At 40.3% G+C, this 16,150-nt stretch overlaps 1 protein-coding gene across 1 annotated transcript in view; it reads left to right on the top strand.

Moving 5' to 3' along the window:
* Positions 1–16,150, top strand: part of zswim7 (zinc finger, SWIM-type containing 7) — a 35,674-nt gene that overhangs the window by 8,014 nt on the left and 11,510 nt on the right. Inside the window, exon 2 of the mRNA XM_085288427.1 lies at positions 6,036–6,057. Within this exon, the coding sequence (XP_085144553.1) occupies positions 6,036–6,057 (22 nt within the window). The remainder of the gene's footprint in view (positions 1–6,035; positions 6,058–16,150) is intronic.

Here is a 16,150-nt window from a genome sequence, read left to right on the forward strand (position 1 = left end):
TGTTTGTCATGCTTTGTTATTCCTAATTGTACTGTGTAATGGAAATTATTTGAAACAGCGTCAGAATATGGAGACAGTCTCCATGCAATCTTTCACATATACCACATGTAGATGTGCGATAGCATTTCTCTATAAATATTTTAGGCTTAGAGTCCCTCTTTGTCCAAACCATCCACACCTCTGTCAGGCTGTCTGTATATTTGTTTGATGCCTTTTGCAAAAGTAAATAAAACACCTGGTTGTATGCACCACAGTTTATTTCAAATTTCAGAAGTGTGAGTCCATGGCTCATTGGATCTGAGGTCCAAAATGAACAGTGACGGATCATCCTGGAAAAATGCATTTCCACCCTCGAGCTCAGATTGTTGACAGATGAAGAGGACTAGAGTGGACCATGACCTCGACTGTGCCCTTTCAGTGGCTCCACCAACTCAACTTCTACCTACACTGCCACCATGCATGGCACCAGAAGACTGTTCCAGTGATTCATTACTGACCACAGCCCACATCTTCAGGTTTCATATCAACAAGCAGGCTCATCAGAAAGCTCCACGTCACAGTTTTCGCCACAACGGGTAGCAACTTGCTACAACACCCTTCAGCTGCCCATCAAATGTGCCAATGGACAGTCCCTACTAGTCTTTTTACCTTAATCAGAAGCTCAGATTAAAGAAATCATGACTCATAACTGGGGAAATTTTTTTTTGTTAAATTCTCTTATTTTCCATTGTGAGACATGTATACACATTATGATTGGGATGATAATGACAGCTGAAGGAGAAAGAGAAGAAAATGGACAAAGAGCTCCACATGGCAGCCCTGACATGTGCTAATCTATCCAAGCTACAGCCTATTAGCCATGTCCCCTGACCACAAACAAGTATCAAGCTCCTGCCAGAGGAAGAAAATGAGCAAGATGACACAACCTGGACATCAGTTTAAAGTGCTTTTAGAGGGCACAGAGCAGTGTTGTCCCTCAACAGCAACAACACTGCTGATGAGAAGCATAGCAAGGTGGACTGAGGCTGGAGGGAAGGCACAAGAGTAACGTGCTGCTACTCTGCTGCAATACCACACACATGTGATAGTATACAGCCTATGTGCACATTTGTGTAATTATGATTTGGGGAAATTGAACTTTAAACATATAGTTTGCTGTCTGTTGTCAGTAAGTTTATCGAGCTGTGATCTAATGTGTTGTTTGGGTGTTGGATTAATTTCAACCTCTGAAGGTCTCAGAAAGAAAGTAGTTGAGCCCAAAACTCATTTTTACAGGCCCGGTCAGCAACATTTGATACTGCAAACTGCAAACGGGACTTCTTATGGTTTTCTGTTAATAATGGCTTTCTTCTTGCCACTCTTCCATAAAGGCCAACTTTGTGCAGTGCACGACTAATAGTTGTCCTATGGACAGATTCCCCCAACCTGAGCTGTAGATCTCTGCAGCTCTTCCAGAGTCACCATGGGCCTCTTGGCTGCATTTCTGATCTGCGCTCTCCTTGTTCGGCCTGTGAGTTTAGGTGGACGGCCTTGTCTTGGTAGGTTTACAGTTGTGCCATACTCCTTCCATTTCTGAATGATCGCTTGAACAGTGCTCCGTGGGATGTTCAAGGCTTGGGAAATCCATTCTCTCCTGACTTTCTCTCCTCACTCTCATAAACCTCCCAACTGTCTCCAAACTCTCACTAACCGCAACTCTCCATCAAACACCCACATTTTGAATGAAGTCTGAGGGGTTTATATCTGTCATAGCTCGCGGCAAAGTTCGAACCACTTCATGAACCAGTCACGTGGTACAGCCGGGCAGCGAGGCTTCGGACGTCATCATTTTCAGCTCCTCCCATAAATGAAGCAAGCCTCAATACGCGCATCGCGGAAACTCCCCCTAAATTACTCGGCACAAGCTTTGAAGCCTCGATACAGAACGTCACATCACTAGCTGCCAGTCTTTTAGGGTATGTCTCTACCAGCTTTGCACATCTACAGACTGAAATCCTTGCCCATTCTTCTTTGCAAAACAGCTCCAGCTCAGTCAGATTAGATGGACAGTGTTTGAGAACAGCAGTTTTCAGATCTTGCCACAGATTCTCGATTGGATTTAGATCTGGACTTTGACTGGGCCATTCTAACACATGGATATGTTTTGTTTTAAACCATTCCATTGTTGCCCTGGCTTTATGTTTAGGGTCGTTGTCATGCTGGAAGGTGAACCTCCGCCCCAGTCTCAAGTCTTTTGCAGACTCCACGAGGTTTTCTTCCAAGATTTCCCTGTGTTTGGCTCCATCCATCTTCCCATCAACTCTGACCAGCTTCCCTGTCCCTGCTGAAGAGAAGCACCCCCAGAGCATGATGCTGCCACCACCATCTTTGACAGTGGGGATGGTGTGTTCAGGGTGATCTGCAGTGTTAGTTTTCCGCCACACATAGCGTTTTGCATTTTGGCCAAAAAGTTCCATTTTGGTCTCATCTGACCAGAGCAGCTTCTTCCACATGTTTGCTGTGTTTTCCACATGGCTTGTGACAAACTGCAAACGGGACTTATGGTTTTCTGTTAATAATGGCTTTCTTCTTGCCACTCTTCCATAAAGGCCAACTTTGTGCAGTGCACGACTAATAGTTGTCCTATGGACAGATTCCCCCAACCTGAGCCGTAGATCTCTGCAGCTCATCCAGAGTCACCATGGGCCTCTTGGCTGCATTTCTGATCAGCGCTCTCCTTGTTCGGCCTGTGAGTTTAGGTGGACGGCCTTGTCTTGGTAGGTTTACAGTTGTGCCATACTCCTTCCATTTCTGAATGATCGCTTGAACAGTGCTCCGTGGGATGTTCAAGGCTTGGGAAATCCATTCTCTCCTGACTTTCTCTCCTCACTCTCATAAACCTCCAAACTGTCTCCAAACTCTCACTAACCACAACTCTCCATCAAACACCCACATTTTGAATGAAGTCTGAGGGGTTAATATCGCTGTCATAGCTCGCGGCAAAGTTCAAACCACTTCATGAACCAGTCACGTGGTACAGCCGGGCAGCGAGGCTTCGGACATCATCATTTTCAGCTCCTCCCATAAACGAAGCAAGCCTCAATACGCGGCCTAAGCAGGCTTAAAATTTCTCAATAGCTTTATCCCTGACCTGTCTGGTGTGTTCTTTGGACTTCATGGTGTTGTTGCTCCCAATATTCTCTTAGACAACCTTTGAGGCCGTCACAGGGCAGTTGTGGAGCTGTTTTGCAAAGAAGAATGGGCAAGAATTTCAGTCTCTAGATGTGCAAAGCTGGTAGAGACAGACCCTAAAAGACTGGCAGCTGTAATTGCAGAAAAAGGTGGTTCTACAAAGTATTGACTCAGGGGGCTGAATAATTACACACACCCCACTTTGCAGTTATTCATTTGTAAAAAATGTTTGGAATTATGTATGATTTTCGTTCCACTTCTCACATGTACACCACTTTGTATTGGTCTTCCACGTGGAATTCCAATAAAATTGATTCATGTTTGTGACAAAATGTGGAAAGTTCAAGGGGGCCGAATACTTTTGCAAGCCACTGTAAATGACCTACTTTTCAAGGCGGATGGGAAATAAACACCCCAAACACAGATCAAGGTTTTATAGTTAAATAAAATGAAACTAAAAAGTCAAACTAGATGTGAAAAACAGCTGCTTTCAGTAAAGTTGTTTTTTTATTTTAATACCTATTCTGATTTCTCCTAAGATCCTAAAAATGATTGCTCTCCATGCAATAATAGTAAAAAAGACTAAATCTGAACATTTTCAAACTGTAAAAACTAACCTGAAATGAAGAGGCCACTCTGGGAATAAACTCAAAATAACATATTCAATGCTTAGAGTCGATTTTTATAAAAAAGCATGCAGACTGCTGTCAGGCTATCAGTACTGTTTGCCTGTACCCCTTTGCAAAGGTAACAACAGCCTGGTTATGTGCACCTCACTTTGTTTCAGATTTCTACAATAACTTTAATGAGCTCAACATTTAACAAAGGAGAGTCTGAGCGGTAATTCTTAGAGTTTTTAGGTTTTTTGAGCTTTGTATGTTTTGACTTCAGAGGGAATTTTCTGGGTCGTCCACTCCTGGGGTGTTAACACATACCTTAATGCGCCATACTAGCAAGTTGGAGTGTTGGAGTGAGAAGTGGTCTTCACTCTTGCTGATCATCAGTTATTTACATGCATTTGATTAGCAAAACCTGACTGCTTCTTAATTCCTGTGGAAGCAGTGAGGGTGTGCTAAAGTTTTTATTGGACTTCAAGTGCCAGAGCTATCCCAGTTTAGAAATATGTGATAGAATACAAAAGTATGGTGGTGGAGTGCGCCTGAATTTTTTTTTTTCACCATCATAACAAATAGTCTGACAGATAAAATGAACTGTAAAACAGTGATTATAATAAAGTAGAGCTGGGCGATATGAGATTTTTTCATATCACGATATGTTTTTTTCATTTCAGGCGATAACGATATCTATCACGATATAAGCCAAATAACTATATTTGTAAGATTTAAATGTGCCGTTGCTCACAAGTAAAATGTGAAATAATCAGCAGCTTGTTTTTATTTAAATATTTATTTCCCATAATAAGTTCAACAGGGTAGATGTACTTAAGGAACATGAGACTTTTTCAGATAAATAAAGGCAAATATTGCAAACTACACAAAAGGCAGCCGCTAAAGCGTTTAAGTTTCAAAATAGGACAAACGAAACAGATTAAATGTTCAATTCCACTTAGAAACAAAATATTAATTCTAAAAATAAATCTTAGTTTGTTTTACAGAAGAACAGACAAAACTGACTAACTTTTGTCAATATCAAATAAACTGAGAACTAAAAGGAAATTCTCAATCTCTCCTTGTTGTATAGCTTAGCTTTTCAAACAGTTTTAACAGTTACTTTAGTCTGACAAAAGCCGAATGACGAATTAGCGCTTCCAGTCAGAGACTGAGGCTACGTCCACACGTACACGGGTATTTTTGAAAACGGAGATTTTCCATTTTCGTTTTAAAAAATAATCCCGTCCACACATAAAGGCAGAAATGAAGGAAAACGCTGCTATGAACATGCCAAAGCAGCAGGTGGCGCTAGATTCCTAACCGTGCCTAAATGTTGGCCAATCAGAAGTCTAGAAGCCTCGGTGGGAAAAAGTAAACAAAGCTGGGGCATAGAAGCAGAACCGAGTCGTATGTGTGGACAGACAGTAACTGTGTGTATATGTAAGCATTTAAACACTGCAGAGAGTAGAATTAACAGTAACAGTATTGTAGAAATTCATTTCACCGAAACAATAACGTGGCGCAGTGTGACGCATGCACCAGTTTATTGTATTTCCAGACTTGCTTTCGGCACAATTTACAGTGCACGCTACTCTATTTTTGTCAGACTTGAAATAGCCGAAATACCTTCACACTACGGAACTTCTATGGCTCTTCCGTTTGACAATCTCTCCGGCATTGGAACCGTCATCTGTTTTCTCTTCGGTCACGCTCGGTTGATTTTTCTAGTCGGCACACTCATTTCCTCCATTACCCGCTGGCTGCTTCCCAAACAAACACACGTGCAGCTTGGCACTTGTGCTGTACGTAACAAGTCACGCGACGTGACGCTGTGGCTGCGATTGGTTCGGCTCTGTGCTACTTAATTTGGATTGGCTGACCTTTTTTTTTTTTTTTTTTTTTTTTTTTTGAGGACAAGAGCGGCGAGGTCTATCGCGATAGCTTAATTTCTCTATCGAGTAAAAGTTATATCGCGATACATATCGTTATCGTTCTATCGTCCAGCTCTATAATAAAGCATAATGAGGTATTTTTGCAGTTTAATGACTTCCACACATTCAATTGCTGGGAAGAGTTTTCCACTGGCTAATGAAGAAGGAGGCAAGTTAAAAAAGTGTAAACACAAAGTAAACGTTCTGTTTGCCTACATAGTTCATCTTTACCTCAACATCAACACAATAGCCAAGTGTTATCTTACAAGCCCTGCAGCAGCTGATAAATTGTTTACACCTTCACTTTTTCTTCTTCTTGCAGTTCCCAATGACCTGCTGATTGCGTAAGTATTATTTTCTTTCTTTCTTTGATTATCTGATTATCAAAATGTTCAACTAGTATAAAAGTACACCAGAAAAGAAAAATCACTCAAACACACACAAACGGTCTTTCCATGCATGTATTTGATTTTCTTTAGTTGTACTAAACTTCTGATGACTACACACTACGCTTGTACTGTACTTCTGATTTCTTTCATCCACCTATCAAATACTGAGGGCATCTTGGATTTCATCTTGGAGTCAAAGAGGAGGTACTGGTCCGTGTGTGGGCTTCCGGTAAACTTGAATGTTGAGGTTGTCATTCTCTTCAGTGTGCACAGCGTAAAGGACAACTGTTTGCCTTTCCTGGACTGCGCAGTACCTCCTCTTTGACTCCCATCACCCTCTGGAACACAAACTTGGGGTAATTAGGACCCTACACCACCGGGCAGATAATATTCCCTCTAAGCCAGAAGGGAAAAAGAAGGAACACACACACATAAAGGAAGCACTTAAAACATACGGTTATCCTAATTGGGCGTTTATAAAGTCAGCAAAGATGCACAGAAAAGAAGATCAGACACCAGCGAGGGAGGATAAGAAAGACAGATGCAACAACATTTTCATCTCCTATGTAGCCGGTGTATCAGAGAAACTCAGGAGGCTCTTCTCCAAGCACGACATCCCGGTGTACTTCAGACCCAGCAACACACTTAGACAGAAACTGGTTCACCCAAAAGACAGAACTCCTAAACACAAACTTAACAATGTGGTGTATGCTGTACAGTGCAGCGAGGAATGTCCAGACCTCTACATCGGAGAGACCAAACAGCCACTTCACAAGCGCATGGCACAACATAGAAGAGCCAGCTCCACAGGACAAGACTCAGCAGTTCATCTGCATCTAAAGGACAAAGGACACTCTTTCGAGGATGCCAACGTTCACATTTTGGACAGAGAGGACAGATGGTTTGAAAGAGGAGTGAAAGAAGCCATTTACGTCCACTGTGAGCCAGACGCTTTTCTTTCCAACCTCCTTAGACTACGATGACCTGGATGACTGAGAACCTCCACAAACAGTCAATAAAAGTAGTAATCCACTCCTGTCTGAGTTATGTTCTTAGTAAGAAAAAATTTGGTTCTGAGTGGGTGTGATGTGGATAAACCACACTGACAATGACCAACTATGCATGCGTGCAGTCTGGGTTTCCCCATGTGACACAGACACCGATAGGACTGCGATTGTGTTCTGTGAGATTTCCTGGCAAAGTGGCTCAAAATGTTGAGAGTACAGGAGTGCTCCCTGTCACCACATCCTGTTTATCACACAGGAAGCCTCTGGTTTAGGGGCTCATCACACTCTGGCAATTCACTAGTAGACTTTTGTTTTTTGTCTTTTTTTTTGTCTTTTTCTTTTTTAAATCTCCCAGGCTTTGTAGAAGCATATTTATCATATAGCAGCACAATTAGGTTGTCCACATTAATGATTCCAGTCAGAATTTTAATAAAAACAAACTGAGTGATGGGGATGTAATGGATAAAGGGATGTTGTTCTTATTGCACTGAACTTCAGCGTGATTATCTAACATGATTGAATGACCTTTTTCATAGGATAGACCTTTAAACCAATAGAAGTCTGGTTTGAAACCATTTAACATGTGCTCTAATTAGACACATAGAGTGTTGTGTTAAAGTAACTATCTGCACTAACCTGAGGAGACATGCAGCGACGAAAATGATGTGTATATAAAGAGAAAAAAAAAAGGGGGGGGGTTCAAGATGCTCCACCACAGATGAGTGTGTGGTTTGTGTAGATATGCAGTGTGCCTCTCGTCTTTATAACCTTTTGTTTCTCACAAGCATTACTTTTTTTTCAGTATTAATATAGCTACTTTTTGAATTATTTATTCATTTATTTATTTATTTATTTGAGATGCGCTAAATTCCATTTTTATTTTTTTAATGTTCGCTGGAAGACACACTTTGATTTCTAACTTGTATAACTTTATATTTGTTGTTTGATCGAGTGTATAAGACAGATGAACACTGGAACGGCCTGTGAACACGGTTAGAGTGGGGGAAAAAAGAAGCCAGTTACTCTTCGTCTCCCTCTCCACCATTGTGGTTTTTTATTTAAATGTTTTTGAGGTTTGTTTGGGTTTTTTTTCTTTTTTTTTGAACATGGGCTATTGTATGGGCAGAACTCTGTGCTATCAAAAACTGAATTTGAATAAGTTGAATTTGAATTGCTCAGATTGATTCTGAATTGCTCAACTTGAGTTCTTGTCCTGTGAGCCACCGTAAGGAAGTACTTAGAGTAGAACTGGACCATCACCTTTTCAAAGACAAAGCAGTCATTTAGATAAAATATTGGATATTGTTTACCTGTAACTGCACAAAGAGAACTTAGAAATGTAATTACTGACAAGAGTGAACAAGCACTTATAGTGTAATATACAGCTGTGGCCAAACATTTAGAGAATGAGAAGTGTTGAGGTTTTTCCCCCCACAAAGTTTGCTGTTTCAGTGATAGTTGTATATCAAATTCAGTGTTGGGACCAGAGATGGGCAGTAACGTGTTACTTGTAACGCGTTACTGTAATCTGATTACTTTTTTCAAGTAACGAGTAAAGTAAGGGATTACTATTGCAAAAACGGTAATTAGATTACCGTTACTTTCCCGTAGGAATACTGCGTTACTAAAACCGTGATTTTTTTTTTAATTTTATTTAATTTTATTTATTTATTTTTATTTTTTTTGCGAGAATGTCTCATGACAATGACGTAAGCGAGTGCGACGTTCGTGACAACAGCTGTGTGCAGATCAACAATGGATCATATATCGAGTGCAGGAGAGAGGATGAGCGTGCAGCGTTTAAAGCGTGGAAGTACTGACTAGGGCTGGGCCATATTATACCGTTCACGGTAATACCGGTATAATGTTAGGCAACGATAGGAAAATGAAATATCGCGATAGAATGGGAGTAAAACGCGCATGCGCAGTGCCTTTGTTTTCATACGCACATGGCCGATTGTTGAGTGAAACAGATGAACCAGAATTGGTTTGTAAAAATGGTGCAACTTCAGTGATGTGGAACTGGTTTGGTGTTTGTCCGTCAGATATCCAACAAAGCACATTTTTTTTGCAGAACATGCAAGCGGCCGTTGTTATTGTCATATTTGTCGGACTAAGATGCTCTTAAATCTGGGAGTAATCTGGGTCCTAAACTCCGTATGCTTCAGGTCAAACAACACTGCAGCATCACTTAGAGTTAAAAACTGTCTAAATTCTTTCATCTTTAATAAAACGATCAGCATTGCTGCTTTACCAGGTGTAACTATAAAGTTTAACTTCCAGGCATCCATGAAAACAAAAGTTATTACATTTAACGGAGTTAGAAGTTAGCAGGAAGCTAGCGGAAGTTAGCTCGCTAGTTTCGCTAGTTACCTAAGCATGATATAGCATGTTCTGACGGAGAGATTTCTGAAAAAAATCAAACGTACAGCTCTGCTATCACTTCCAACATAAATGAAGACAGGAAACTAAACAGCAGTGACGTTTGTAGGGTTACTGAAGTTGGGCTAGCTGGTATATAATGATGTGCTACGTGATCGCTAGCGACACAGCTATGTTAGCATAACATAAACAGTGAAGCTGGAGGACGAACACTAACACTTTTCCACTTATAAAAGTTAACGTGAAGGTTCTTCATGGTTAGAGACAAATGCAATCGCATGGCAGGATACTGTAAACGGACCAAACTTCAGTCAGGAGAACAACTGAGATAATCCATCCACAATACGAGGTTAGTCATTAATATACTGCAACAACATGGGAATAGAGCAGCTGCCAGAGAATTCAACATTAATGAATCAATGGTACAGAAGTGGAGGAAGCAAGAAGAATGAGTTTAATAAAGTTTGATTTATCTGACTGCTTTGTTTCGCTTAATGTGCCTTATAATCCTGTGCACCTTACGGTCCGAAAAATACGTACTGCACACTGCAGTTTAATGTTGCAAAGCACCTCTTTTTAACTTCAGTGGATATTATACATGGTTATGCTCAGGATATGTCAGCCCATTTCTACTGGAAATGCCTTTTGGTTAAACTTTCAGCAAGGAATTTGCATTTGCACTGTTACATTTTTATAAAGCTTTAATGTACATAAAAACCAGCTTCTTGTTTAAGTGAAAATAAATGGAAGGTTGTCTTTTTGCGCTAGTAATGTTGTGGAGTTGTATTTTGTCTCGCATCAATTATATCGTCGGTTATATCGTTATCGCAAATTTTCAAATATATATCGTGATAAATATTTTTGGCCATATCGCCCTGCTCTAGTACTGACCTTACTTTGAGTTTGATTCCATAAAAAGTGACAAAAACATTAGCGTCCGTTGTGCGTGGGAAGAAAACTGCGCAACGACGTAATGGGAAATTCACAGAAACTCGCGGATTCTTCCACTGACCGCTGCAGCACACCTGCACCAGGGTAAACCTCCGCCTACCCCACTCCTGCTTTACAGGTGAAAATAGAGCAACAGGACCGCTAGTCTTTGATTTTATTTATTTTCTGCTGTGTTTTACTTGCATCTATTTGAAAGACTGAGTGTAAACACAAAAAATATTTTATTTTATGTGCTGGAATGTGCAGAAAATAGGTTTAAATGTTAAACTAATTTCTTCCAGTCAGAGAATGTTGCATATAATTAAATTTTTGCCTGATGCATAAAGTTAAAAGATTAAAATGGATAAAACAAGTTTTAAAAAGAGACTTTTCCATTTGATTACATTTTGTATGATGGATTATGCAGAAAAAGTAGAATTGGGCTGAAAGATCTATCGCTTTATCACCTATTCAGGTTGTAAATTGTGTTTTTTAATAAGTAACTAAGGACCGGCCACCGGTCCGAGTGTCAGGAGAACTGAACTTCAGGTAAGAAGTTATGACCTGCAGTCTTTCTGGGTCAGATATAAACCAAGTTTAGGTGGAGTTTATTTTCGTTATGCTGACTTTTTTGTACTGCGTACTAGCTAGCATGACGGGGTTTCTATACAGCTGGGTGGGTGCTATGTTACTGATGTTAAACTTTATTTTGTTCATAAGGTTAATTATTAGAGTTGCCAACTGTCCCATTTAAAAAAACCCAGAATAGTCTGGTATTCAGAGAAAATATTATGCGTTTCATATTGAGGTGAAAAGGAAGACAGTTTGTCCCGGACTTCAGCTACAATGAAAAAGACACAAAGCTGAAGTTATTCTGTCTTTACGCTGTCAGCTGCCTCTTCTTCTCTTATTCTCTCCCCTCCCTCTCCCGTTTCTACTTCAATCATGAAACTGATCAATGATCAGGTGATCGGCTTTTCTCTCTTGTTTGTTTATCGCCCACTTCGCGCCAGAAAGAAGAAACCAGCGGAGCTCGCGTTAAACAACAGCTGCACGTTTAAGCTTGATCAGCTGTTGTTAGAATTTATTTAATATTAATTTCTAGTATCAGCTGATGTTTGCTGGAGCCACAGCTGTAAAAGCTGCTGGTCATGATATGGTTTGGTTATCTGGTGAGAGGGAAACATGAAGATGAAACCAGGAGATGTCCTTACTGAATCATCAGAGCTGAACAGGTGATGGAGAAACAGGTTTACCTTTTAGGTGACATGAATGAGTTGAAGGGAAGTTATGAACTGTTTCTGAGAGACAAATAAAACCAGGATCCTTTTCTAAGTAGCTGACAGCTGGTAACTGTGCAGGGGCGGGTCTAGCAAAGTGTTGCCAGGGGGCCAGGTAGGGCACAAGGAAATACTTTCTTATTCTCATTTAAAATGTCTAGCTTTTATTTAAAAAAAAAAAAAGAAAAATTATTATCTGAGTCTTACAACAAACGATTGATAGATTGATACATATATACCATCAAGACAGTGTACATCACTGTCACAACAGTGTTTATTTTCATTCAAAGGCTTTATGATTTTTCCTATAATAGTGGGCCGGTCTCTAGTCAAAATGCCCGGGACGATTTTTTTTTGTCCCAGTCCAGCCCTGTATGCAGCTCATCTGCAGTCTGGTGTTACCTACATCTTCCTATTCAGAAGGCAGAATTTCCGAGTTCTGAGTACAATCAAAAGCACCACAACTGCAGTTTTCCTGTTGGATGTAAAAAGCGCACATGATTTTGTGACGTAGGCTAAAATCATGGCGGCGGTCAACGACGGTCCAGGCATGGGATTTCTCTCGTGGAAATACAGTGGGGCAAAAAAGTATTTAGTCAGCCACCGATTGTGCAAGTTCCCCCACTTAAAATGATGACAGAGGTCAGTAATTTGCACCAGAGGTACACTTCAACTGTGAGAGACAGAATGTGGAAAAAAAAAATCCATGAATTCACATGGTAGGATTTGTAAAGAATTTATTCGTAAATCAGGGTGGAAAATAAGTATTTGGTCAATAACAAAAATACAACTCAATACTTTGTAACATAACCTTTGTTGGCAATAACAGAGGTCAAACGTTTACTATAGGTCTTTACCAGGTTTGCACACACAGTAGCTGGTATTTTGGCCCATTCCTCCATGCAGATCTTCTCGAGAGCAGTGATGTTTTGGGGCTGTCGCCGAGCAACACAGACTTTCAACTCCCGCCACAGATTTTCTATGGGGTTGAGGTCTGGAGACTGGCTAGGCCACTCCAGGACTTTCAAATGCTTCTTACGGAGCCACTCCTTTGTTGCCCGGGCGGTGTGTTTTGGATCATTGTCATGTTGGAAGACCCAGCCTCGTTTCATCTTCAAAGTTCTCACTGATGGAAGGAGGTTTTGGCTCAAAATCTCACGATACATGGCCCCATTCATTCTGTCCTTAACACGGATCAGTCGTCCTGTCCCTTTGGCAGAAAAACAGCCCCATAGCATGATGTTTCCACCCCCATGCTTCACACTAGGTGTGGTGTTCTTGGGATGCAACTCAGTATTCTTCTTCCTCCAAACACAACGAGTTGAGTTTATACCAAAAAGTTCTACTTTGGTTTCATCTGACCACATGACATTCTCCCAATCCTCTGCTGTATCATCCATGTGCTCTCTGGCAAACTTCAGACAGGCCTGGACATGCACTGGCTTCAGCAGCGGAACACGTCTGGCACTGCGGGATTTGATTCCCTGCCGTTGTAGTGTGTTACTGATGGTGACCTTTGTTACTTTGGTCCCAGCTCTCTGCAGGTCATTCACCAGGTCCCCCCGTGTGGTTCTGGGATCTTTGCTCACCGTTCTCATGATCATTTTGACCCCACGGGATGAGATCTTGCGTGGAGCCCCAGATCGAGGGAGATTATCAGTGGTCTTGTATGTCTTCCATTTTCTGATGATTGCTCCCACAGTTGATTTTTTCACACCAAGCTGCTTGCCTATTGTAGATTCACTCTTCCCAGTCTGGTGCAGGTCTACAATACTTTTCCTGGTGTCCTTCGAAAGCTCTTTGGTCTTGGCCATGGCGGAGTTTGGAGTCTGACTGTTTGAGGCTGTGGACAGGTGTCTTTTATACAGATGATGAGTTCAAACAGGTGCCATTCATACAGGTAACGAGTGGGGGACAGAAAAGCTTCTTACAGAAGACGTTACAGGTCTGTGAGAGCCAGAGATTTTCCTTGTTTGAGATGACCAAATACTTATTTTCCACCCTAATTTACGAATAAATTCTTTACAAATCCTACCATGTGAATTCATGGATTTTTTTTTTTTTTTTTCACATTCTGTCTCTCACAGTTGAAGTGTACCTCTGGTGCAAATTACTGACCTCTGTCATCATTTTAAGTGGGGGAACTTGCACAATCGGTGGCTGACTAAATACTTTTTTGCCCCACTGTATGCACATTATCTTTTCCTTTCTATTGGTAGGTGGCACAGTGCACTTGTGGCAAGTAAGCAAGCTAGAAGACTGGAAATCTTGCTGGGTATCCAGTTATGGAAGCAACACATTAACAAGAGAATTCTGAGTTAAACCAAAGTTACTTTCCCTAGTAACTAGTTACTTTGAAAGTAACGAGTAACTATCAAGTTACTTTTGATAGTTACATTACTAGTTACTTCTAAGTTACTAATTTAAAGTAACTTACCCAACACTGATCATATTCTACTGGAAACAGTCGATCATATTTGTCGAAGCTGAACCCAGGGCAAACTAAGCTAAATTTAGCTTTTTTTTTTTTTTTTTTTTTTTTTAGCAAACAGCTACAATAAGCATAACAGTTATCAGATATCATTTGTTTACATGATGCTTTTTCTTATACAGGTAATATATTTATTACCAACCTGAACGTTTATCTGCCGGTCATCTGACATGACGAATGACTTCTGAATACTTAAATCTGTGTCCCGCTCCAACTCAAGATGCTGTAGGAAGGTCTGCAGGTACAAACGGTGCTCGATTACTCTGCGGCTTTCACAAATGGCCTGGATGTATGCCCCCAAAAACTGAATTGTAGAACTGAAATTGAATGGTGAGCAGTGAAACTGAAAGCATTCAAAAGCTAAATTTAAAGAAGGATGAATACAATTTCAAATTAAATTAATTAATTTTTATAATGTAAAATTCTGTTTCGATTCAGTGATGATCATTTTCAAATCAATTTATTGGATTTCAAATTAGGCTAATTCAAATTCAGCTTCAGAAGGTTTTATTCAAGTTGAGCAATTCAGATTAAATTTGAGCAATTCAAATTTGAATTGATCTTATTCAAATTTAGTTTCTGATGGCACAAAGTTCTGCCCATACTAGTGCCGTTCTTTCTTTCATACAGAAAGTCTTAAGAAACTGGGGTTTGTTCTGAAATAATCTGTGCGAATTTTAAACCAAGTTAGAGGTTTTTTTTGAACTGCCAAACTCCTCTGTGCAGGCACCAATATGTGATAACCATGCCTTTTTGCCTCCTTGGGATGATAAATCCTATGTTTGGAAGGAGAAGGGCTTAATCATATTCAAAGATCTTTATATAGATGGAAAATTTGCATCATTTAATCAGCTTAAGCAAAAATTTGATTTACCGCATTCACATTTTTACCGTTACCTACAAGTCAGGCATTTTATGCAATCCAATATGAAGAATTGCCAAGATGTTCCACATGAACATAACCTTTTTAAGGTGTTCCTGAGCCCTCCTTACTCCAAACATTTGATTTCTACAATTGTACATTTGTTTGCTGACAGCATTGAAGTGCAGACTACGAGGATAAGAGACGCTTGGAGGGAGGAATTGGGCATAGAAATATCAGAATCTATGTGGGACAAATGCCTATCAAAAATTCATTCCTGCTCTGTTAACAGCAGACATCAATTAATACAATTTAAAATTGTCCATCGGCTACATTATTCCAAGGTTCGGCTACACAAAATTCATCCTTCAACTTCCCCCATATGTGACAGATGTAAAACATCAGAGAGCACATTGGCTCACGCTTTCTGGCATTGCCCCTCATTGACCAATTTTTGGTTCAAAATATTTGATTGGTACTCTAAAGCTTATGGGATTTCCATCTCACCCAATCCAGAAATTGCAGTTTTTGGCTGTGTACGTTCCAGAACTATCCCTGCGACTGTGTGGGTGCCAATCGACCTCGGAATGATGATCGCGAAAAGACTTATTCTACAGGAATGGAAGTCCGCTGCTCCTCCCTCCTTCAGTGTCTGGCTCAATGACATGCTATCAGTCATTCAACTGGAAAAAGTTCGATACCTGCAAACACCTGCAGCAAATGTTTTCTCAAAATCCTGGACTCCGTTTTGTACTCGCCTTGAGAAGGCTCACGTTGTATAAACATGTACCATGGCACTGCAACTTCCCTGTTTATTACATATTCATGACATTTAATTCATTATGGATACTGGTAGTTTCTGATTTTAATGTTTTCTTTCTTTTTTTCTTTTGTCTTTGCCTATTGATTCATATTATTGTTGTGCTATTTCTTGTCCTATCATCTCAGCGCCTGAGCTGAATTTGTTTGTTGATGGGGTTTTCTATGCTGAAAAAATTAAAATAAAATATTGGGGGGGAAAAAAAAAATCATCCAAACTGTGGGTGGCCATTTTTTCAAATTTTGGGAAAACTGCTATAATATAACAACAGAAAAA

Source organism: Mchenga conophoros, linkage group LG10 (genome assembly GCF_057382185.1).
Source record: "Mchenga conophoros isolate Kocher_MC1m ecotype Shallow Benthic linkage group LG10, M_conophoros_male_GT1.1, whole genome shotgun sequence".
In the NCBI taxonomy this organism is placed as follows: domain Eukaryota; kingdom Metazoa; phylum Chordata; class Actinopteri; order Cichliformes; family Cichlidae; genus Mchenga; species Mchenga conophoros.